At 38.4% G+C, this 26,399-nt stretch overlaps 1 protein-coding gene across 1 annotated transcript in view; it reads left to right on the top strand.

Moving 5' to 3' along the window:
• The window catches only part of LOC127665201 (zinc finger protein 431-like), a 64,072-nt gene that overhangs the window by 5,554 nt on the left and 32,119 nt on the right, over positions 1–26,399 (top strand). The window contains exons 3-6 of the mRNA XM_052157629.1: positions 2,014–2,143; positions 22,058–22,184; positions 22,375–22,435; positions 23,569–24,811. Of these exons, the coding sequence (XP_052013589.1) occupies positions 2,014–2,143; positions 22,058–22,184; positions 22,375–22,435; positions 23,569–24,811 (1,561 nt within the window). The remainder of the gene's footprint in view (positions 1–2,013; positions 2,144–22,057; positions 22,185–22,374; positions 22,436–23,568; positions 24,812–26,399) is intronic.

Genomic DNA, 26,399 nt, shown 5'->3' with positions numbered 1-26,399 from the left:
GACCCATTCATGTGTTCAAAACCAGTACCACCTGGGTGACTCTTACACAGTACCAAGTCCGGCCACAGCACAAAATACAACTGTGGCTATCTCTGGAACACAGCCTCTGTGCTCTCAGAAAACACTTCCAAGAAGATTTCACCTCAGTGATTCTGGTCTCTTCTTAATCGCCGCTAATTTCTTAGCTCCAGCTAATCAGCATCAATAGTCCCAGTAACACAAAGGTTTGCTTTAGTGGTTCTGGTATCTTGTTAATCACAGCTGATTCTTCAGCCCTAGCTAACCAAAACCACAGAATCTTCACAATCAAAACAGATTAAGAGTCTTTAATCTTTCCTCTGAAATTTCACAAGCCAGGCCTCCATCTTCTGCACTGTTCTTAACATTGTCTTCCAAGCTCCTACAGAACTTTCCACAGAGCTCTTAATATCCTAATGACGTTTCTAGCTCAAAGTTCTAAAGTCATTCCACAGTCCTCCCCAAAACATAGTCAGGTTGTCACAGAAATACCCCACTACACTGGTACTAATTTGTATTAGTTGGGGTTTCTATTCCTGCACAAACATCATGACCAAGAAGCAAGTTGGGGAAGACAGGGTTTATTCAGCTTACACTTCTGCATTGCTGTTCACCACAAAAGGAAGTCAGGACTGGAACTCAAGCAGGTTAGGAAGCAGGAGCTGATGTAGAAGCCATAGAGGGATGTTCCTTACTGGCTTGCTTCCCATGGCTTACTCAGCCTCCTCTCTTATAGAACCAAAGAGCACCAGCCCAGGGATGGCACCACCCAAAATGGGCCCTCCCCCCTTGATCACTAATTGAGAAAATGCCCAACAGCTGGATCTCATGGAGGCACTTCCCCAACTGAAGCTCCTTTCTTTGTGATAACTCCAGCCTGTGTCAAGTTGACACACAAAACCGCACAGTACACATATATTCTTGGATTCAGTTTTGGGGGTTTGCTGTGACTTAATTTTCATTGAACTCAAAAAAGTCTTTAATTTCTTTCTTTTTTTCTTCCCTGACCCAATGATCAGAACACACAAAATAAATACTTAGTTTCCATGAATTTTTTTTTGCCTATTAGTTTTATTCCTCTAGAGAACATTACCTAGTACAGTTGTGTCTTTCTCACCTTCCCACTGAGGAAGATGTGCTGGCTAACACTTAACACTCCATAGTGATTTTCATCTGTTTCCTGCTTTTCTCCCAGTGTTGTCTGGAGTCTCTAGGTATCAGGTATATACTAGTTGCAGTTATGCTGATACAGTGTAAAGTCCTAGAAACAAATATTTTTTGAATTGTATTATATTGTAATCATATTTTGTATTCTAAATCTCTCTTTAATGGTGGACTCCTTGGAACAGTTCTGTCTGTGAATATGATAGTTCATTCAGCTGCATGTCGAATAATGGACTGTGCAAGATATCCACCTTGATTCCAGGTAGAAGAAGAGAAAATTCCTGCTGAATGCTAGAAGACAGAAAGATAGGCTATGAAAGGACAGCTACTGAAACACAATTCTTTGTGGATCTGAAAAGGGTCAGCTCCTGCTGGAAACCTGGGCCCTGAAACTTTGTGATATATGCCTTAAACACACTCTATCCCTAAGGGAGGAGTTCATGTCACTCGAGAATCTAATGTGAATACCCAAATGCATCTGTCCCTAGAGATGTAATCACATGGAACAATCAGCTATTATATATAACAATGTAACTTGAAGTTTTATATATATATATAAAACTTTGTTGGCAACCAGAGAGCTTGGCTCAACGCCCCCAGCTGAGCTGTTTGCACAGGTTTCTTGAGAGCAAAACATCCCATGGTTTAGCTTGAATCCTGCCTTCCCACCCAGTGTGGTATGGACTTCCCAGGTGCCTGACCTATGACTATAATTGTTTTTTCCTGTTTCCTTCCCTGGCCTCTAGTATATATATTGCTGGTCTCTCAGTAAAGCTTTGGCATTCTCCTTGCAGAATGACCTGTGACTGTGTTTTTTTGTTAATCCCCCAGGCCTACGCCTGATACTCAGTACCGTAGCAGCTCTGGCGCTATCAAATGGAGGTCCCACCGAAATCGGGAAAGAGAAGAGCACCTGACGGGATCGTTCCAAGAAAAGCCGGCTGGCAAAAGGAAGAGGAACGTATTGGGGAATATATGTTGCAAGAAACAAAGTAAAAGTGAGTACAGGATGGCGCCATGGAGATAACAAGTTCCACCTTAAAATTGGTGGATCAACTGGGGGTTCTGCTTAGGTAACAGGTATTGGGTTCAAGGTTAAAACAGCTAGGGTGTGACAGCAAATTGGGATGGTGAATTTTATTAGGCAAATTGTCAGCAGTCTAAAACTGCATCAGGCACAAGGAATGTGGCATAAAATAAAATAAAATAAAATAAAAAGAGTAAAAGACAAAAAAACAGATTTTAGAAACATGGAAGAGAAAGAGAAAGAGAGAAGGAAAATGGATTCAAAACTCTCTTAGGGACAAGGGGAAACATGGAGATGTCCTGTTTCCTCCATGGGTCCTACTGGAGATATTATTAGTACTGGTTACAAGTGCTCTTTCCTCTCTATGTATTGTTTTTGGTGCACCAATTTGTCCACATGTGCCTGTCCTTGTTTCGTTGTTTGAATGATTGTCCTATGTTTCATGTTGAAAAGAAAAATTGGTAAAAACTTTATTTCATGTTGAAAAGAAAAATTGGTAAAAACTTTATCTACTGGAGGTCCATCTCTTGATCCAGTCTCAGTTTACGCAGCAGAGACTGATTTAAGCTGCCCTGCATTTAGCTAGGAGTCAAGCACAGCTAGAGAAAAGCTGCTTTTAAAAGGGCCAGCAGCTTCTCAAGTTCTGGGGCAAGTAGGCTGATGGTTATTTCTCCTATTGGGTGCAAAGTGCTTTTTCTCTTGAAATTGCAGCTAGAAAAAAAGTTTGGTTTAAATTTATAAGATTCGTGTAGTTGCTTCATTTTTGTTTCTGATTGGCCTTAAAGGTATAAGTATGTTTTGCATGTCTTGTCTATAGAGTATTAGTTTATAAGTTATTGGGCATGATTAAAAATTATTACATTGGTAACAAAAAGTTAGTTTAAAACTGGTAACTCGGGGTTGGAGTTATATCAAACAACAACACATGGCATGACCCAACCCAGGAAAAACAGGCCGCTAAGATACTTCTAAATTGGCATAATATTTTATGTAATTCTTATCCTAGAAATTAGACTTATAAGGGATGAGATTGAAAACAATGACTTTTTAATGAGGTATAATTAGTTGTACTGTCATGCTCTCAAACATAAGAACTTGCAGAAAAACTTTGATTTCAAGAATGATAAATGTTAAAAACAGCTGTGGTCGGTATAGGCCTGTTGCCACTTTTTCACAAGCTTTGTTGTAGAACAGTGGTAGAAGCCATATTCCAAGTTAAAACAGACTTGCAAAGGACATTTCAGAAAGAGGGGCCAGAAAGCATTCCTGTGACTGCCTTCGCTCTATGGAGACTAGTCAGGGATGCTCTCTTGAATACCAATGCTAAGGTTAAGGGTCAGATGTTCGAGATTAAAAGAACTTTCAGAGTAGCACAAGATGATGCCTCAAAGGAGTCTTTGAAGGCATCCAAACCAGAGAGTGAGTCAGAATTATCTGAGGAGGAGGAGGAAATTTTAGAACAAGATAGAGGAATTGAAATTAAAATTAAAGAAATGTAAAGAGCAAAGAGTGTCTGCTTCCCGACCACCTAGTAAAAATCCTTTCTTTAAAGAAGAGGGGGCTTCTGCTCCTCCAGCATATGAACCTTATCCAGTCCTTGATTGAACAGAGTAATATTATCTTACATCTTATATTAAAGAATAGTTTATGCTAGATAGAACTTCATTTCTTGGCTCCTGTCTTGTGCTTTGCAATGATTCCTTGAATACTAAACCATGTGTTTTAGTCCCATTCTTCTGTAGTTTGAAAAGTCTCATGAACAGAAAGAAGACAAGAAGAAATTGAATTGTTCTAGCAGATTGTGTGTATTGACAAACTACTGAGAGTATGAAGATGCTGCTGTGGTTGAAGAGTTCCTGGAATTGTGTCTATGTCTCTAAATAATGAAGGGAGAATCCCTGTCACCTTGTATTACCATCAGAGAGACTTTGGCATTATTGCTACCCCTGATTAAAAAAGGTGTGGGTCTATGGCACTGGGGTTTTTGGCTTGTGGAGCTGCCACATTGGGATTGTTCCTGCTAAACTGTATGTGCAAACAACAAAACCAGTCCAGAGCAGTAATTGAACAAGTGCTTAGGCACAGGATAATACATCTGCTCAAATTTGGCTCAGCCTGTAATGAGAATAGTTAGTCTATGACGGACAACTCCTTTGCAGTCCACACCAACCTAAGACAGGGGCTCTGGGACTGGCAGAGATTCCCAGAGACGGGTAATGGGAGTTGGATGGAAGGTGTCCTAAGACACACACTATTCATTCTTTAAAAAATAAAAAAGCGGGAGTTGTTGGGAACCAGAGAGCTTGGCTCAATGCCCCTAGCTGAGCTGTTTGCACAGGTTTCTTGAGAGCAAAACATCCCGGGGCTTAGCTTGATTCCTGCCTTCCCGCCCAGTGTGGTACAGACTTCCCAGGTGCCTGACCTATGACTATAATTGTTTTTTCCTGTTTCCTTCCCTGGCCTCTAGTATATATATTGCTGGTCTCTCAGTAAAGCTTTGGCATTCTCCTTGCAGAATGACCCATGACTATGTTTTTTGTTAATCCCCCAGGCCTATACCCGATACTCGGTATCGTGGCAGTGCGGGCACTGTCATAACTTCATTATGTTTATATATATGTATATATAAACAATTATATTTGTGTGAGATAATATGACAATTATACTTGTGTGATTTACATTTGTTGTGTTATTTACATTTGGCCATCTTTTTATAGTGATCAATGTCAGTTTCCCAGCCTTGCACACCAGAGACATTACACAATGAACCTTCTCAACAATGCTCAAATAAGATTAGGTGAAATATTTCATCAGAAAATGCTGTCTTCTGATTGTAAACATATTGTCCTATAAGCATTGAGAAAAACAGTATAAACTGATAATCTTATTTTCAAAAGAAGATGATGTAGTGTTAAGTCTTTTAAAGGTGTTTCATTCATAGGGGAAATGCTTCATCAGAACACCTTCCTCAGAACCACAAATGAATACCAGAGAACTGTCTCAGTGGGTACAGCTGGTTGCTTCTAAACCTGATCACCTGAGCTCGATCTCTAATAGACACTTATTATCTACAAATGTTTTCTTATGTCTAAACTTAGGCTCTGGCATATGTATGTCACACACCAGAAGTATATAAAATGTTAAATAAAATAAGGATCATGATGTCACTTGTATCTAAAAGCCTCCTTGGGTTTTTATCTCTAGAACTCACATAGTAGAAGTAGATAATAGACACCTGTAAGGTGTTCTCTCATTGCTAGCTATTCTCATGCCACAGCTGTATATACACAAACACAGCTAAACCAATTTTCCATGGAGTAAATTAACAAAGCAAAGAAAATAAACCCACTTTTGAGAACATATAAAATGATTTGCCAGTTTAAACTATTATAAAATTTCAGTATATATTACTGAATATCAAATCCATGAGGTTTACTCTTTAATTCTTGTCATTCATTCTTTGATTCAAAGTTAAGTCATTGTAAAAATCATCTCAGCTGGGGTTATAGGTGCATACCTCTAAACCTAAGAAATTGGGGAAGGTGGCAGGCCAGTCTCTGAGATGTAGGCCAGGATAGTATACATAGTGAGTTCTTGGACATCCATACATTATGACATTCTGTCTCAAGAAAAAGAATCCAAAAAGAAAGAGCATACCTCATTTTATTGATATTTTCTAACTGGCCTCTATGGCAGCAGTAGGAACCCACAATAATGCATGTCAGAGGTACCTCTGATGTAATTTATGCTTCCTGTAAGGAGAGAAAAGGAACATGCATGTATGAAAATTGGCTTACTGAATGGGATCATATTCTGGTTCCCTGATGCCTGTATAACGTTCTCTTTTGGGGGAACCTCCACAGCCTTCTATTCATAGCCCACCAGGAGAGAGTAATCTCCCAGCAGTGCGTTCACTTGAGAGTGCAGAACAATAAGGACACAGGCTTACAGGCCCACAGGAGGAAAAAACTCCAGCCAGAGACAACAATACCAATGAGCACCAGAGACAACTAGATAGCAAAATGAAAGCACAAGAACCCTACCAACAGAAACCAAGGCCACATGGCAACATCAGAACCCAGTTCTCCCACCACAGCAAGTTCCAGATACCCCAACATACCAGAAAAGCAAGAATTGGATTTAAAATCGTATCTCGTGATGCTGATAGAGGGCTTCAAGAAAAATTAAATAATTCCCTTAAAGAAATACAGGAGAGCATCGGTCAACACGCAGAAGCCCTTAAAGAAGAAGCACAAAAATCCTTTAAAAATTACAGGAAAGCACAATCAAGTGAAGGAACTGAACAAAACCATCCAGGATCTAAAAGTGGAAGTAGAAACAATAAAGAAATCACAAAGTGAGATATCTCTGGAGATAGAAAACCTTGGAAAGAATCCAGGAGTCATAGATACAAGTATCAACAACAGAATACAAGAGATAGAAGAAAGAACTACAGGTGCTGAAGATACCATAGAAAACATTGACTCAACTGTCAAAGAAAATGCAAAATGCATAAAGCTGATAGCCCAAAATACCCAGGAACTCCAGAATACAGTGAGAAGACCAAACCTAAGGATTATAGGTATAGACAAGAGTGAGAATTTACATCTTAAAGGTCCAGTAAATATGGTCAACAAAATTGTAGAAGAAAACTACCCTAACCTAGAGAAAGAGATGCCCATGAACATACAAGAAGCCTTCAGAACTCCAATTAGACTAGACCAGAAAAGAAAGTCCTCCTGGCACATAATAATCAAAACACCAAATGCACTAAACAAAAAAAGAATATTAAAAGCAGTAAGGAAAAGTGGGCAAGTAACTTATAAAGGCAGACCTATCAGAATTACACCAGACTTTTCACCAGAGACAATGAGAGCTAGAAGATCCTGGGAAGACCACATACAGACCCTAAAAGAACACAAATGCCAACCCAGGCTACTATACCCAGCAAAATTCTCAATCATGATAGATGGAGAAACCAAGATATTCCATGATAAAACCAAATTTACACAATATCTGTCCACAAAACCAGACATACAAAGGATAACTGATAGAAAATGCCAGCACAAGAAGGGAAACCACACCCTAGAAAAAGCAAGAAAGTAATCTTCCAACAAACCCAAAAGAAGATACCCAGATGAACATAAAAGTAACACCAAAAATAACAATTTGGCATAGCAACAATCGCTATTCCTTAATATCAACAATAGACTCAACTCTCCAATAAAAAAAGACATAGACTAATGAAATATTTCTCAGGTAAATCTTCAATTTTATCAGAAAATGTAATTCCCCTTTTAATTAATTTAGTAATGTTTTTATGTCTACCATTTTATCTGCATTATTTTTCATAATAATATTCAATTTTAATGTCTATATATTTCTTCTATTTTATCAGAAATGTTTTCAATGTAAATCTTTGATTTTATCACAAATGTTTCTAATTCCACCTTCAATTAATTTAGAAAGAGTTTTTATATCTACCACTTTATATGTAAAATTTTCCATGAAATAGTCAATTTTAACGTGTTTGTCTATATATTTCTTGAATTTTACCAGAAATATTTTCCATGTAAATCTTCCATTTTTATCTGAAAATGTTTATAATTCTACCTTCAATCAACTTAGAGTTATCTTTATGCCTATCATTTTGTCTGTATAATTTCCATGATAATCTTTAATCTTAACATATTTTTATATATTTCTTCAATTTTATCAGAAATATTTTCCATGTAAATCTTCAAGTTTATCAGAAAATGTTTATAATTCACTTTCAACCAATTTAGGAATACTTTTATGCCTACCATTATTATATCTATATAAAATTTTCCATGATAATCTTCAATTCTAACATGTTTTTCTACTATTTTCTACAATGTGATCAGAAATATTTTCCACGTAAATCTTCAATTTTATCATAAAATGTTTCTATTCCATATTTCAATTAATTTAGCAATGTTTTACATGTCTACCACTTTACTCTTTAATTTTCCATGAAAACTGCCAATTTTAACATGTTTATCTGAAATATTTTCCATGTAAACCTTATTTTTTTAATATTTTTATTTTTTATATTCTTTGTTTACATTCCAAATGTTTTCCCCTTTCCCGGATGCCCCCTCCCCATATGTCCCATAAACCTTCTTCTCTCCACCCATTCTCCAATCACCTCCCTCCTTTTTTTCTCTGTCCTTATATTCCCCTCCAATGCTAGATCAATCCTTTCCAGGATCAGGACCTTCTCTATACTTCTTCATGGGAGTCATTTGTTATGCGATTTGTGCCTTGGGTATTCAGGGCTTCTGGGCTTATTAATATCCACTTATCAGAGATTGCATTCCATGTGTATTCTTTTGTGACTGGGTTACCTCACTTAGGATGATATTTTCCAGATCAAACGATTTGCCTAAAAATTTTGCGAATTCATTGTTTCTAATGGCTGAGTAGTAGTACTCCATTGTGTAAATATACCACATTTTCTGTATCCATTCCTCCTTTGAGGGGCATCTGGGTTCTTTCCAGCTTCTGGATATTATAAATAAGGCTGCTATGAACATAATGGAGCATGAGTCTTTATTGCATGCCGGGGAATCCTTTGGGTATATGCCCAGGAGAGGTATAGCAGGGTCCTCCGGAAGTCTCATGTCCAATTTTCTGAGGAACTGCCAGACTGATTTCAAAATGGTTGTACCATCTTACAGCCCCACCAGCAGTGGAGGAGTGTTCCTCTTTCTCCACATCCTTGCCAACACCTGCTGTCTCCTGAGTTTTTGACCTTAGCCATTCCAACCTCATTTGTCATTATTGGGAAAATATATTTAAAAAATGTAAACAGGTAAAGGTTTTAGAAAGTGATATATTTTAAGGCAAAAGTATAAAAATTAATTATAATGAAAGTACATTAAGTACAGAGGTGACTTAGTTATGGTCATTGGATATTGTTGCAGATGACACAGGATGTGTTTCAGGAAACCACAGGGCATTAATCCAGCTGCTGTACCTGCAATCTCAAGGGATCTGATGCCCTCTTCTGTCCATTGCAGGTACTGCACACAAACTATTACCAGGAAAAAACTCATAGACATAAAATAAAGTGTAAAAAATGGAGTCTTCTATACAGATGTCACAGCCTTGAGATGTCACAGCATTCAGGATGAGGTAAAATGCACTTCAGTTCAAATTATTGTAGTTAATTATTTAAACTGAAACAGGAGGACACTGTGAGGGCTTTTTATTATTTGGAATATTTAACAGGGAAAACCTGCCTTTATTCTGGAGATTTTGAGTTCACAGGAAAAATCTTTTCTCTAGGACACAGCTTTTGGTGGTAGTCTACAGATATAAAGGATATTGAAGATGATAACTCTTTCCCTTTTTCTGCTTGCTATACTCTGGCAAGTGAGATCACTTTATTTTTCTACCATTAGAGGTTCCATCTTTGGAATTCTGGTAGATGCTGAAGACCAGCTGAGACATGGAGGCACTACTGTATTCTTCAACTTCCCATTGGTACAGTCATTGTTTTACTAGTTGGATCACATTCTGTGAGCCATTCTTACATAACCACTTTCTGCATACATAGATCCATGCCATCAGTGCTGTTCATCTGGAAAACCTTTACTATTACAGATATGCTTATTAACCTTCCTACTGAGGAAGGTGTGCTGCCTAACAATAGTGCTCCATAGTGATTGGCATCCATCTCCTGCTTCTCTCCCAGGGTGGTCTGGAGAATCACATTGAAAATGCAAGATAAACCCCATTTGTCCCTATTCAAGAACCCCATTTGGAGGACCAGGACTGATCTCAAAAAAAGGCCTTAAGGCACTATCTCCAGGAATAAACCATAAGCCCCTGGAACTGTCATAAGATACCAGTTCTAACAACAGACCATAAAGTTCAGAACAAGATCATTAATCCACCTCTCAGAAAATTGCCTAGGGATAACTACAAGAATAAGAAAACATCTCAGAATTAGCCCTCTGGGCTAGGCATCCATATTTCATCCTATGGTTAAATGACCCTAACTTAGTAATTCAGACCACTGACAACCTATGACCCCCTAGCACCCACCATTGAAATTTTAGATCACCTAATTCTTCTGGAGAGTTCCACATATTCCCTATAAGAAGGTCTGTGGGCCTATCTCTGGGGTCGACATTTCAAACAATGATTGACAATCACATGCTGGTTGTTTCTGCAGAATAACTGCTTTTTGATTTTGCATACTATCTAAGTGTAGGATCTTCCTTCAGCAATTATCGGACCATTACAATACATAGCAGGTGAATATTAATTCTGGTTTTCCTGACATCAGTGTGAAATCACAAAAAAATCCTATTTTGTGTCCTAAAATCTCTCTTTAATTGTTAATATCCTTGGAGGCCTCCTGCCTGTGGGTCATGTAGTTCACTCTGCTCCAAGGTGAATAATGGAGTATACAGGGAATAGTTCTTTATTAAAGAAGGAAGAAAATGAAGAGGAGGAGGAGGAGGAGGAGGAGGAGGAGGAGGAGGAGGAGGAGGAGGAGGAGGAGGAGGAGGAGGAGGAACAGCAGCAGGACCAGGAGAACGTGAAGGAAAATATTCCTGCAGAATGCTGGAAGACAGAAAGGTTATTGGTGGACAGGCACAGGTGATACTGAATCAAAAATCTTGCGGATCTGAAAAGGGCCAGTTTCTTCACTAGAAACCTAGACCAGGAAACCCTTTACTGTTTGCCTTCAGTGCAGTCTAATACTAAGGGAGGTGCTCATGTCAGTCAAGATTCATTGGCCAATCAGAGCCCCCAAGAAGATCTTCCAATCAGAAGAAGAGGAGGGTTCTTCCAGGTGCTTTCCTCCAAGCAGCAGGTTTAGCACACTGTAACCCTAAGGGAGGTGATCCTGTCAGTCAAAATTCAATGGCCAATCAGGGCCTCCAGGAAGACCTTCCAAACAGAAGAGAAGAGTTCTTTTGGTTGCTTTGCTCTGTGCAGGTTCAGCTCCACTGAGTAGTGACCTTGAGTGGTTGGTGTGACATGTTTTGACCTCTGCTGCTGAGTTCCTTAGGGGAGCAACAACGGGCGGAGCTACTAAATTACAATATGGTGAGCATGGAACCACTGCCCCTAACCTGAAGGAGAGGTGGTCTGAGAAGAGGGAGTCCGAGTGGTGGGCTCTTCCTTGGCAAGGTGGAAACTAGCAGCCACCTGTGAGGTTCCCTGTGGTCTTAGCCATGAGATATACTCTGCGGTGGCACCTGATGAACTTTATTATGGGAGCTGCATCGTTACAACACATTTGGAGCAAGGTCTTGTATGTAGAAACTTCCATAGCAGGATGCCAAATTCAAAGAGGTCTCATTTGTCTGGTATCTTCTAGGCATTGACCTGAACAGTTAGGATCCATTAGGAGTTAATTTTGTGGCAGTTGTGAAGTTCATCTCAGGGTAGCATTCCAAATTTAAGCTGTAATAAGAAGAGTAGAATCAATGATGTAAAGGATTTTCTAATGCTTCGGAAAGAGTAAGTCAAACATAGTAGAATTTAGCTGAGGGAGATACTGCCTCTAAAACACCCCACTGATGAGTAGTATGCTAACCAAGCATGTTAGAAATTAGGATGCTAGGATACACATATTTATAAATCAGGATTGTTGGGAAATATGGATCCAGATCATTAAAAAAAAAAAAAGACAACCCTGATTAACAAACAGCTACTGGGTCCATCCCCAGATCAAACACCAGTCCTTGAACAACCTTCTCAATGAAATGTTCCAGGCTCACAACCAATACTAAGGCCTGGTGTGCCATAAAGGACTGTACATCTTCTTGAAAAAGCATAATTCTGCTACATGGGCAAGACATCAGGTGACACCATTTGGAAAGGAAAAACACTGTTGTGGTGAGGACTGTCCTGATCAAGCAAGGCTATCCCTGAGGCCTTCATGGATGGAGAATGACTAGCTCCCTCTCAAACTCAGAAACATTCTTGGCTGAGCCTGTAACAGCCTAGGGCCCAAAGGCCATGAGTTATTGACAAAGAAACAAACAAAAACAGCTCCTTCTCTAAAGCCAGGCATATTTTTGGAGAGCTGGTAATGGTCTGGGGCCGGGGACCTTTGGAGAGGGGTTTTCTCTTATCCTGAGAATCCAGTAGTTCCTACCACATAGGGCTGATGATATCAGTCATAAACCACTGTGAGCATGGGCAGTAATGTTGATGAGATTACTTGTGTTCTTCTTGGGGAGCAATGTTTGATTAGATTCTTCCTTTGTCCCACTGTATGTTAGTTTCTACTGACTTCATGGAAGTCTCCCATATCTTTCCATTTTCCCCTGTAGGTACTATACAAGCTGTTATTCTGTTTTTAAAGTAATTATTTTGTTGTTAAAATAATTATATACATGCATATATATGTATATATACATATGTATATTATATATACATAATGTGTATATATATATATGTATATATATAAAATAGATGTATTCCAACACACAAGAAGAGGGCATCTGATCACTTTACAGATGTTTGTGAGCCACCATGTAGTTTCTTGGAATTGAACTCAACACCTCTGGAAGAATAGTCAGTGTTCTAACCACTGAACCATCTCTCCAGCCCCAGACACTGCTATTTTTAAAAAGCTTCCTTATAAAGCTTCCTTAACATAAGACTTAGCTCCTGGCTACCCCATCCCAGATTTTATACTTTCTACCTTCTACTTTTCCTATTATTTGCATCTTCAGAAACCTTCCACTTAGGACCCTTTCACTGCAGAATGACCTGCTGTTTCAGGGTATTGGTGTACTTAAGAAATAATTCTGGAATATCTCTGCTATGTAAGTCTCCCATCTGCCTCAGTGGCTGGCTAGATCAGCAGAAATGTCCAGTCCATCCTTAAATCATTCAGATTACAACCTGGAGTGAGAACCTAAAAGAGAGTTAAGGATAACAACATAGGTAGAATGCAAAAATCTCTTCTAGGTTGACTCCTCTTTTAGCATTAACTAAAGCTAGATACATGCTATTTTCACAGAGATTTTTTCTTAATTAATCTTTCAATTACATGTTCAATGATTTCTTCCCTAGAAAGGCATACCACATCTAGAACATCTGGATTTTCAGCCATTTAGAAACATTTCTGACACAAGCCATGTTTTTCCAAGTGTCCCTGATCCCAGTCTGTTACTCCCCAGGGCAATGACCTTGCTTTCCTCTTGATTAAAGATACTAAATTCTTAAGATATTGGTTAGTACCACAAGAGAGTTTTAAAATTACTCATTCGAGTCATGTAATGAACTGTCCATTGCAGTAACAGGGAAAGGATTTGCATGTGGAGCATGGCTTCTTCCCTCACACCAGAGTAGGAGGAACAGTGTGTCCTGTGTACAGTGCAGAGTGAAACAGGGTAGGCAATAGCTGGATCACAGACTCACTCATGTTAAAGGCAGCCAGCTACAGTTCTCACCATTGTGAAGAAGGATGGGATTGATGCAGGGTGAGTGACTTTGTAGTTTCCTACCATGTGTTAATTCATATATTTGAATGAAAACACAAAAGATTGTGGGTGTACAGTATAGAGAGTTTCAGTTGATCCAATGAATTTTGAATTTCCAGTTAGGACATGGTTCTATGTAGGTATGTGTAGTACTCATTGACATACTTAAGTTAGCTCAGATATTTGTGACACAGGCCATTGACTACAGCTGTGTGTGTCAGGTTACAGGACTCTGGCCCTAACACTCCACATAAGGTCAAGGTCAAAATTTATCATTACAGTGCCATTCCCTTTGCCTTTTTTAATGTCAATGTACCTATGCGTTTTGTAATTTCATATATATCTTCCCCAAAAGTCCATTGTTGGCATTGCTTTTTAAATTTCATTTTTTAAAGAATTACTGCTTATTTGTTTCAGTTCTCCAATGTTTCCTGTTGATTAAGAATTTCATTTCTTTTTCCCCAATTCCTTTGATGATTGGTCTCAGTTCCTAGCAATCTCTTCTATAGCTCAGGCTTGCCTTGTCCTATGTAATTGAGAATTACTTTGAATACATGATCTTGCCTCTGTCACACAGTTCATGTAAAATAGTCCTGCCAAACCTTACAGTACAAGCCCTGGCTGCTCAGTGGGAAAAAAAGACCAGAGCATGAGTGTTTTCTAAGATTTCTGTCCTTTTTAGAGTAATTACAAGTAAGTGAGAACCTGTGTAAGAATTGACTTCACTGATAACCTTTGAGGCTGGAGTAATCACAACAGAAGGGAGGGGGAGGAAGGAATGTGAGGGCTTTCCTGTGTGACAGGAGTTAGCATTGGCCTTGAGTGGTCATGGAACACTTTAGATGAACAATAAATGTCAAAACTGCTCAGTTTTTCACGGTTCATACAATCTGAGTATGGAACTGAGAATATATAGATAACAAATGACTGTAGTTACTTTAATTCAAACAATTCAGAATAACATCCTTCTTACTTTTGAGTCTCCAACCCTGGGACAACTACTTGACATGCCCATTTAACAACCCAGCATCCCTTGGGTGTGGTACCCTTCTCCCAGCTGCCCCTCCTCATGCAATTTGAGCATGTGATTATCTGAACTTTTTCATCTCACATTTATCCTTCTGTCCTCTTGGTGTGGTTCTGCCCTCTCCTCCCTCTCCTCCAAAGACACAGGGGCATGTCTACTCTGGCCTCAGATGTCCCTGCTTCTGGCTGTGCTCTCCTTTTTATCTATAATAAACTTTCTACTACTTCATGCTTAGGAGATCATGTCTTTCTTTTTACTGATTTTTTTTCACTCACCTCCCTTTACCCCTTCCTTTCAAGTTTGTCAGACCTTTTTGCTTTAATTTTTGTCAGAGTAAATTTGACTGAAATTGAGGGACAGGACTTCCCAGACATGGCTGTACTGGACATTCAGTGTGTAATGAAATGTGCACACAATGGACATTGTTATCTGGAAGATAAACAGGTACTCTACAAAACTGGAGGATTCTACAAAAAAAATTTACCAGAGTAGGGCTCTGTTGGACCTTAAGGGGGAAAGATGAATCCAGGAAGACCTGTTCTGTCTGAGTTATTTGATAACAAATCCTCTGGTAGGGGAGCTACTACAGTCCTGAGGCCTACCTGGGTAGTCCAAGGTAATGAGGGGCATGGGCAGGCCTAGCAGTCAGAAGCACCAGTGGGAGACAACCTGCAGATCCTTCCAGGATTCTCTAGAAACCCAGGATTCTCTAAGGATACCACCGTCCTACCATGATGAGGGTGAGGACCATTGACCCCATACTAGGAAAAGCACATTGGTGGAGCTATCAGAGTCTAATTTTGTGCAACCAGCATTCACCGTGAGCTGTTGCATTGGGACATGTGTTCATCTGGCCAGTTACTTTGACTTTCTTTCCTCCCTGAGTGTGGATTTCTTGAGGAGAGGCTCTGCAGTTCTGACATTGGAAGCTATGGTGTTGATAACTATCCAGTGTACACACACAGGCTTTTGATGTATATTTCAAACACATAGGGAAACTTGAGGTATATTTTCTAGAAGTTCTGATGCATTCCACAGTCCAATTTTATCTGGTAAATTTTACAAATTGTTTAAAAACTGATAGAACGGCGATGTGGAGATGCTGATCTTCTTTCAGACTTACTAGATTAGAATCCTTTTAACTTTCCCTTACCACCAGTCCTGATGGCATGATTCAGGCAAATTCAACTCTGTGGTACAAAGAGAGTTTCTGTGATACAGAGGTGTTTGATGTATGCAAGGTATTGTGTGGTGGAAAGGGCAGATTCTACATCTTGTGCCATAAGTCATGTGACAGGAAACAGATAATAAATTATTCTTCAGCTTTGTTTTGTGAGTGGGCATCAGAAGGGTTGGGTTTGACTGAGACCACAATGGCCCATGAAGGGTTATAAGGCCATAGCTCACCTTTCTGATCACTTCCATTTTCACAGAGAGCCCTAGAGAATGGGGCCTCTCTGTCTGGAGGAAAGATCAGAAGTAGATAGAGTAGTTAGAAATAAAACTACTTAGGGGTTACTTAAAGTCACTTTTCTTGGAGTTGTGAAGTCTATTTTATTTCTAAATAAATACAGTCATAGTGAACATTGTTGAAATTCTCATTTTTCCTGGCTCACTTTCTTCATGCTTTTGATAAAGACTTGGATATATTTGGGCCTTTTATTTCTGGCTTTTTCTCTGCATACCGCAAGTATGGACAAGGGTAGTGGAAAATGCAGTAGTAGGGCTAACCATCATTATTGGGTCTCAGTTTCTGGGGATGGGCCACATTCCTCTAGCCTGGTCCAAAAACTAACATCTAAATACTGAGCCTCAGGTTCCCAGGAGTAATTTATTCACCTCTTTATTTATTTAGGTTTTTGTAGTTGTTAATTTGTGAAACTCTTTTCCTTTATTGAATGAAACATACTCTGTGATCTGGGCAGATCACTCAGGAAACAGTTTATTTGGGATGACCTGGGTTCAGATACCAACACACATGTTAACTACCTACTACTCCAGATCCAGAGGATCTGACACCTTCTTCTCTACTGTGTCTCTCCCATAAACATGGAAAATATTCTATCTCACACATAAAAGCATACACATGAAAATAGGATCAGACATGTTTTCAAAGTGCTTATATCTTGTAATGCAATTAAAGCAAAGCAAAAAAGGTTATGTGTATAGTAGAAATCATACATACTGTCAAATTTTAAGTATTTTAAATAAATCACACTGTCAATTTAAAAAAACATATTATATTTTTTTAAACTTTCTATGTTGTACACACTTACATCTAATCATCAATCATAGGAAACAACATGGTTTCTAAGTGATCCTAATAGATAAACTTTTTTCTTTTTCTTTTTAATATTTATTTATTTATTATGTGTAAGTACACTGTAGCTGTCTTCAGACACACCAGACGAGGGCATCAGATCTCATTATGGATGGTTGTGAGCCACCATGTGGTTGTTGGGATTTGAACTCAGGATCTTTGGAAGATCAGTCAGTGCTCTTAACTGCTGAGCCATCTCTCCAGCCTGATATACTTTTTTCCTAATATAAAATAATTAGATGTTTTATTAATCAACTCTATTTCTTTCAAATATGAAGTATTACAATGATTAATCTCTTCAATGTGTTGGAAGAACCCCAACTCCCATTCCATATCCATTATTTTCAAAGAAGACAACCAGAATGAACAGGATGCATGCTGACCAGTAATTGTGTAATTTTTATTCTGCTTACACTCTTGCAGTTCTTATTTAAATGACCACGCTATATTCACAGGTTTGTTTTTGTGTTTCCTTTTTCCAGTGCTGCTATCTATGCTGTACGATTCATGAATTATAATCTAATTACATTGTTGTTTTTCTAGGAAATGATAAACCTTCACCTTTTTTGTCTTCTGATAATTTACTACATTATAATTTGCTTGAGTTTTTTTGGTTTGGAAACTTCCTATGGAAAAACAGTTTTAGTTTTCTCTTTTTGACATGAAAAAAAATGTCTTGGACAATTTGTGTTTTTCAGTTCCTGCAATCATCAATGTTTGAGCTTTTACAATTTTAGTGACTGATTTGGCTTGGTTCTTAATACTTTCTCATATATTATCATGTCTTTGTCTTAATTTGCTTAAATTGTCAGTATTTCAGGGCCAACAATCATCTGAGGGAGCATCAATAGGGGGCCTTCAATATCAGAAGGGCTGTTTGCCAAGTTTTCAGAGTTTATGTTGAATAACAATTGAAATGGGAAGGCTCTTCCACTGAGTGTGGATGAATCCCTAAGGAAGTGGGCCTGGGCTGTTTGAGCCAGTGAGCTGAGCATGAGAGAGTGACCAAGCAAGAGAGCAAGTCAGAAAACAATGTTTGCTCATGGTTTTTGCTTTAATTTCGAACCTGTGTTTCTATCATAAGCTTCCCAAATAGTGAAATGTGGTCTGACAGAACCAGCCAAATAAATGTGTTTGTAACTTGAGACACTTTTGGTTTGAGGATTTAATTACAACAATTCTAAGAAGCATGTGAGAACAACAACAAAAAAAGGTAAGCAAAAAGATTTGGCAGTTGTACATAGCCTAGGAATGTTGTCATTTGCAAGTATGTTGAAAATATAGGATCTTTAGATGGCAGAGGCTTTGAAATCTATATTCATATTAATTGATTGTTCTTGTAGAACCTGGCATATTGGCCTGTTAAGAGTAATGTATACAAAGGAAATCAATATCACAGGATTTTAGAGGAAAACAGACTGCATGAAAATTAAGCTACACATCTTTTGTGTGATATTTTGGTCCGAAATCCTTCTCATTCTGCTCATGCTGTGGGACACTGAGTATGGCAAAATTAAAAAATAAGGGGTTTATTTGCTAGATGGAATAATATGTCTTTAGGACTGTTATTACTAGTGACTCATTCAGGACAACCATGAAATTACTCAACAAGTGGGGTAGGTTGTTTAGAAAAACAGCCCTAGGTAGTTTCAGGTGGCCGTGAGAGAAGGTGCATGCTACAGACATGAAACTTGAAGATATAATAAGAGTTATGCTCTCCTGCTAACCCTGAAATGATTAGAAGGAGTAGGGAGTGGTCCTAGTCCTATTTAGCAATTTCATTCAAAACCTGCTGCAACTGTGGTCTGCCTGGGGTGGGGTCCATCCCAATTCAGAAGCGAAACTTAACGGAATCACCCATGGAAACAAGAATGATGCAAAATTTAAGGTCATGGATGCTTGGTTTTTGGTTTACAATCAGGACTGTTCTTGCCTCTGTGTTTGGTGGAGTCAGATCTCCAATGAACAGAAAACTAGGTGAGTTCATTGCTTGAAGCCATGAGGATGAAGCCTCAGTTGCATTTTCAGACCATAGGATGTTGAGATACCCAATACATGATACATCTGCCATGGAGAGCTGAACACACAGAATGGAAGTAACCAAACCAAGAGATGTATGACAAGCTGCCCCTTAAAATTGAAGCCATATGTATCTGAGACAGAACCACAGGGTTGCTCTTTGTCCTGCTGGGTTCTTGACTTGCCCCATCTACCCAATGTACCCATACCTGTTTGTTGGAATGGGAAGGGATATTCTGTGCCACTGTATCTTATAAAGATATAACTTTTTTTCAGACTTAAGAAGATGTGACAGTCCAAAGCCTGCCTTAAGGGTCAAAAGTGTCTTTGGACATTTGAAAAGTGGCAGAGTTTAAGGGTCCTTGACATTAGATTATGTGCATTTTCATCATGGAAATACCATGATCCTATATTGACCAAGGTTAGAGCATAGTTTGGTGAATCAAAGAGAATCCAGATAGCATGTTGTCTTTCAACACTTGTGTCTTCTTGGTGGCCTTCCGTGGTGACAATATAGGGGCTTTTGTAAAAGAAGCCCTACTAAATGGAATTCCATATTAAGATGGGATTTGAGCGTCTATAGATTTAGTCCATTTCCTTTTCTTTCTATCTATTCTGTTTTGCTTGAAAGTCATCCTTCAGCTTCCTTCCTTCCTGTCATGCCTTCCCCACAACACACTCTGTCCTTAATTGCTTAAGATGCAGTAGAAGCCATGGTTAGCTTTTCAGTGCTAAGCTATTTTGCTTACCTAATGTTTTCATATTTTTAATTTTTTTGTTTTTGTTTTTGTTTTTGAAGACAATGTTTCTCTTTGTGGCACTGACTGTCCTCAATGTAGGCCTGTATGCCAATCCCGGCTTGAATGTAGATATCAAATTGATGCTGGCTTCATGTGCTGGGATTATATGTGGGCCAACATGTCTGGCTTTTTTTTTATTTTGTCAGATATGCCTGTAGTGTATGTGTCTTTATATGTCCAGCATATACTTTTGAGCTGCTCTTCACACACCTCTTGAATTTTGTAATTTCGCAGACGTTATCACTGTGTTTCCCAGGATGGCACTACTCATGATGTTATTACTACTGAGCCTTTTCAGTCACTGGATTGCTGGTGCTGACCTTCTTACTACGTGTTGTGTTTGTTGTGGCTTTATGTTAGAAAGAGTATGCATCTTTTGCCTGTATGCATGAATATATACCTCATGTGTGCCCAGTCCTCACAGTAGTCAGAAGATGGCCTGAGACATTCTGAAAGTGGAATAATGGATAGTTGTATACTCTTGTAAATATAGGCAATTGAGCTCACTTACTTGCAGGACCAGAAAGAGCTCATCATGTAGCATGTAGCCTTTTAACTACCCTTCTTTAAGTTCGGGAAAGGCACACAACCATCCCCTGTCCTGGTTCTCTTACATCCGCAGATTAAAGTCTCTCTCTCTCTGTCTCTCTGTCTCTCTGTCTCTCTCCCTCCCTCCCTCTCTCCTTCACTTTCTCTCTCTCCCCCCTCTCTCTCACACATACACACACACACACACACACACACACACAGAGAGAGAGAGAGAGAGAGAGAGAGAGAGAGAGAGAGAGAGAGAGAGAGAGAGAGAGAAGAGAGAGAGAAACACACATTAATACTTTTTATCCTGCCTTATGGCACAGTGGCTAGGCTCTTCTAAGCCTCTTGCAAGTAGTGTTCCTTTCCCTTTACTCCTTGCTCAGCGCTCTATATCTGCTCTCAGCTTAGGTCCATTTCTAATCTCCCACCTGGGAAAGCAGTGGAGTGAACAGTTCACTGGGCATCTCACATGGCTGGTGACTTATACTCCTCCCTCCAAAGCAATGTAGATCTCCCTTTCCTGCCCCATGAGCTCTTTCCTCCCCTTCGGGAACCTAGAAGTCCCGCCTCTTCCATCCATCCATTGGCTGCTGGCAACTTTTATTGACTGAACAAAAAACAATTAGAGACAAGGACCTTCAGAAATGATAGGCAGATTCCCAGTCAGAGCTTCAAAATGACAACCCACTCTTCACTGCTGAGCTATCTCTCTCTTTGAGGTTTATATCTAGTAAACAATAACATTGTTAATGTTTTCTTTTGTCCAGTTGTAACTGTTAAACTTATATTCCCTTTTGGTAATATCTTTTTAATATTATAGCTTGAACCAGTCCACCTCAGGTTTCTGGAAGATTAGTACAGAACTGGATTGTATGTATCTTTCTCCTAAGAATATAAGTAAAAGCCGGGTGGTGGGGGCACATGCCTTTAATCCCAGCACTTGGGAGGAAGAGGCAGGTGGATTTCTGAGTTTGCAGCCAGCCTGGTCTACAGAGTGAGTTCCAGGACAGCCAGGGCAACACAGAGAAACTCTGTCTCAAAAAAACAAACAAACAAAAAAGCAAAAACCTATGAATTCTTTCTATATTTTTGTTTTGATTGATTAATTCTTGCAGGGAACACAGGGACTTATTCTGTACCTCTGGCTGTCCTAGAACTCATACCATACAATACACTGTTATCTGACTCAATGCAATAGTTCCGCCTCTGTCTCCTGACAGCAGCTACCAATAGACACAGCTTGCTTACTGATTTTCTTTGTTAGTAATTGTTCATAAAAATTTTTGATGTGCTGTAAGCACAAATGATCTTGTAGAGCTTGTCTTCTCTTTATATCTGTAATTGACATTTCTCTAGAAAGGCTACATTCTATTCAAAGGGCTGAGAAATGACAGAAATTTGAGAAATAAGATTAAAGAGAGACTTTAATCTGCGGATGTAAGAGAACCAGGACAGGGGATGGTTGTGTGCCTTTCCCGAACTTAAAGAAGGGTGATCCTCATTATTAAGATTCCTTCTAATATGACTAGGAAGTTACAGTAGAACTTCGGTGTCAAGAAATAAGTGGGATAGGCCCCATAATTATAGGAACACATTACCTATGAAGAATACATGTCCAATGTTGTCTCTATTGTGCTTTCTTTTGTATACGTATATGGGATACTTTAGAATGCCTTGACTTATAAGGACGTGCATGTGAACTTCACTCAGGAAGAGTGGGCTCTGCTGGATCCTTCTCAGAAGAAGCTCTATAAAGATGTCATGCTGGAAACCTACAGGAACCTCAATGCTATAGGTAAGACTGAATTTCCTTTCCCATTCTAAAATCGAGAAAACAGTTTTTGTATTTTGATGCACTTCTGTAATTTCAATTTCATGGATGCAGAATTTGGTTAATAAATCATGTGTAACTCTAAGGTTCATTGAAGACAGTAACTTACATTTTTCATAACTTCCATACATACATTTTTGTTACTCTATTGTAGGCTTTAATTTGGAAGACCAAAATACTGAAGAACATTGGCAAAAATCTAGAAGATATGGAAGGTAATTTTTACATGCCAGCTTATACAAATATGCCTGTGAAGAAATTTTAATGTGTGCTGAAAGTTTTAAAGAAAAGGAACAGTGCAAATTAGCACAGCTTTAAGTGTATTGATAATTGTTACATTCCAACAAAACCATGGTCCTCAATGTCCTGTATCTGATTGTTTTTTCCAAGGCATTCCTTAAGGAAAGAGGGCATGGAAACAATGCCTCAGTGTATATCACCATTTGAAATATAGCCCTATTAGAGTTGTACTGTACAACTGGCCATCCAATTCTTCTTGTTTTATAAAAGCTATACACATGAAATGATAATATACATCCAAAGGCTTCTAAGAAGAAGTCCATAGAAATAGTCCATAAAAAAGCTAGTTTTACTCATATATTAGTAGTGACATTGCTAAGTTTAGTGAGGTGGGCAACCTATGGAAGGTAAGAGGATGTTGTGTAGTAACCTTAATTCCTCTATCATATGTCTATGAGGAACAAAATGTTAAACTGTGTGAATGCAATGTTAAAGCTTTTTATTTGGTAGTCATACATTCATAGACATATAATATGTCATAATGGATTCAAGCCATGTATACATAATGGATATTAAATGAAGTAGTGTACCCTGCTCTGTCTCCCAGAACAGTTAGAAGATATGTATTGGGTTACAATAAGGTAGACTTTTTGAATGTGATACATGCTTCATGTCATTGGATTTTCAACCTCTTTGGCAATACATCGGTAACCTCATTCTATAGAATATTCTCTTGAGTAATAGAAATGTGGAAATGCTTCTATTTCTCCTGGTTCATTTTGCAAATATAGAATGACCAAGAGTATAAGAAAAGTTGGAATATAGTTGGTGTGTTAAAACCCAGAGTTCTTCCACTTTTCTTCAAATATGGGGAAAGCCTTTTATAGACAAAGATTATATAAAGCTGACCCATTAATAAATGTTCATACCATCTCAAGTATCTTTGAAGGTGAAAAGCAATCTATAAGGAAGAGGAACAGCATGAACATAAACAAAGTGATAAAAGTCTTAACATCTAATTCCTCTTTATATTTAGAAAAATAGGAACATTAGATCATACAAATGAAAGTATTCATTAAGCTTTTACACGTGCCCATTTTCTTCTCAGGCATGAAAGAAGTCAGAGTGCAGAGAAACCCTCTGAATACACTCAATGTGGTAAAGCCTCTGCTTTACATGCTGACAGTCATGCTCAGAGGCATGAAAGGATTCATACAGAAAAGAAACCCCATGGAGTTATTCAATATGTTGAAGCCTATGCACATTACTCAAGTCTCCAAATTTGTAAAAGAGCACAAACTGGAAAGACACTCTATGAAGGGAATCAATGTGGTAAAGCACTTGTAGAGCACAATAATCTTAACAGGCATGGAAAACTTCATACTGGAGAGAAACCCTATGAATGTAATCAATGTGGTAAAGCATTTGTACAGCACAATCATCTTAAAAGGCATGAAAGAATTCATACTGGAGAGAAACCCTATGAATGTAATCAATGTGATAAAGCATTTGTACAGCATAGTCATCTTAAAAGGCATGAAACAATTCATACTGGAGAGAAACCCTATGAATGTAATCAATGTGATAAAGCATTTGTACAGCATAGTCATCTTAAAAGGCATGAAACAATTCATACTGGGAAGAAACCCTATGAATGTAATGAATGTGGTAAAGCATTTGCACAGCACAGTCATCTCCTACAACATAAAAGAACACATACTAGAGAGAAAGACTTTGAATGTAATCAGTGTGATAAATCCTTTTCACAGTGTAGTCATCTTAAAATGCATGGAAGAATTCATACTGGACAGAAACCCTATAAATGTAATCAATGTGATAAAGCCTTTGTAAATCGCAGTCATCTGAAAAGGCACCGAAAAATTCATCTTGGAGAGCAACCCTACAAATGTGATCAATGTGATAAAGCCTTTTCACAGCATCATAGTCTCCAAATACATAAAAGAATACATACTGGAGAGAAACCCTTCAAATGTAATGAATGTGATAAAGCCTTTTCACAAAACAGTGATCTCAAAAAACATAACAGAACACATACAGGAGAAAAACCCTACAAATGTAATCAGTGTGACAAAGCCTTTTCCCAACATTTTAATCTTCAGAGGCATAAAAGAATACATACTGGAGAGAAACCCTTCAAATGTAACGAATGTGATAAAGCCTTTTCTCAAAACAGTGATCTCAAAAATCATAAAAGAACACATACAGGAGAAAAACCCTACAAATGTGAGAAATGTAAGAAAGCTTTTTCACGACACTACAATCTCCGAATTCATACACGAATGCATACTGGAGAGAAACCCTATGAATGTGATCAATGTGGGAAAGCCTATGTATGTCACAGGCATCTTCAAAAGCATAAAAATACTCACACTGTAGAAAATGCCTATGAATGTATATAATATGGTAAAATCTACAGATTTTCATAGTCTTAATCATCATGAACATATTTGTATTGGCAAGAAACCCTCTGAATATAAACCATGTGGTAAAGCCTATCCCAGCACTTATCTCCCAGTGCAGCAAGGAGCACATACTGGAGAGACAGGAGACAGAGAGAGAGAGAGAGAGAGAGACAGAGAGAGACAGAGAGAGACAGAGAGAGACAGAGAGAGACCCTGTGAATGTACACCCTGTGGTAAACCTTTGCATATTACAGTCTTTGAACACATAAAAGAGAACATAGTAAATCTCATAATATATCATATATCTCAGAATTCATACAGGTGAGTTAACTCCTGTGTGAATAATGTAGTAAGACCTTTGCAGATGTCACTTATCTCATAATATTTAAAATAACACTTGAAGGAAACCTCCTGAAAATAAGCATTGTAGTGAAGATTGTGTGTGTTTGAGTCCATTTGGAAATCATGAGAAAAATCAATTCTGCAGTGAAGCCTGTAAATGTAGTCACTGTAGTAAAATTTTGTACTTCAAGGTTTCCTTATGGAAGAGTAAAAGCTTTAGCAGGTGGCAGGATTTCCCCTGTCCAATCTATTTAAATATTAGTGCAGCAGGAAGCCTGTATTTGGAGAGAGAAAGGGGAGGCACAGCTAAGAGTTGCAGAGAGAGAGAGAGAGAGAGAGAGAGAGAGAGAGAGAGAGAGAGAGAGAGAGAGAGAGAGAGAAGGAGCCAAGATAAAGATAGGACAGGATGATTCAGAACCAGCATGGATGTAAATAGCTACAGGTAGTTATGAATATCTTATAAGGATAGACTAATTGGGATAACTTTTCTAATCTCATTGGGCAGGTTGTATCATTATCACTTGGATGAGAAATTATTGTGTGGGCATCTTGTGATTTGAAAATTGTTGATATATAAATAAATAATATAAATATGACATATTATAAGTTTCAAGAGGTTTGTTTTTTTACTGTGTTAATGGAAGGTAGGACTGCTGACCACAATGGGATTATGACTGAGAGGGTACAGGCAGCACTGAGGCAGGGAACCAGAGCTGGGAGGACTGCAATTGGTCCATTTTTTAATACTTTCTGCAACATTAGCATGTGATCAATCTGTTAAATATTTCATGTCACAGTAGTCTTTCAGGATCTAGAAGAACTCACAATTAAGGCAATCTATGACTCTGATGGACTTGGTCTGGTCTTTAGCCAACCCACTTACATTAAGTTACACAAAATTATTCATTCTTGAGAAAAACTCTAGTAAATGTCAAATATCTGCTCAAATATGATGATCTCTCTATTTTGTTTGTTCCTGTGAACTCATAGGGACAAAAGCCCTATGAATTTCATTGATAAGGTAACTGGTTTAGATTTCACAGTTCATTTTAAGTCCATGCAATAATTCATTCAGGTGTAAAACTCTATGGGTGAGTATTAGTGCCTTTTCTGTTCCTGTGATTAAACATTTTTCGTATTGTAGAAAAATTTAATCCCAAACCAGGGTTTGTAC

The sequence above is a fragment of the Apodemus sylvaticus genome, chromosome 14 (assembly GCF_947179515.1).
Source record: "Apodemus sylvaticus chromosome 14, mApoSyl1.1, whole genome shotgun sequence".
Taxonomy (NCBI): Eukaryota; Metazoa; Chordata; class Mammalia; order Rodentia; family Muridae; genus Apodemus; species Apodemus sylvaticus.
This window is presented reverse-complemented; position numbering and strand designations above follow the sequence as displayed.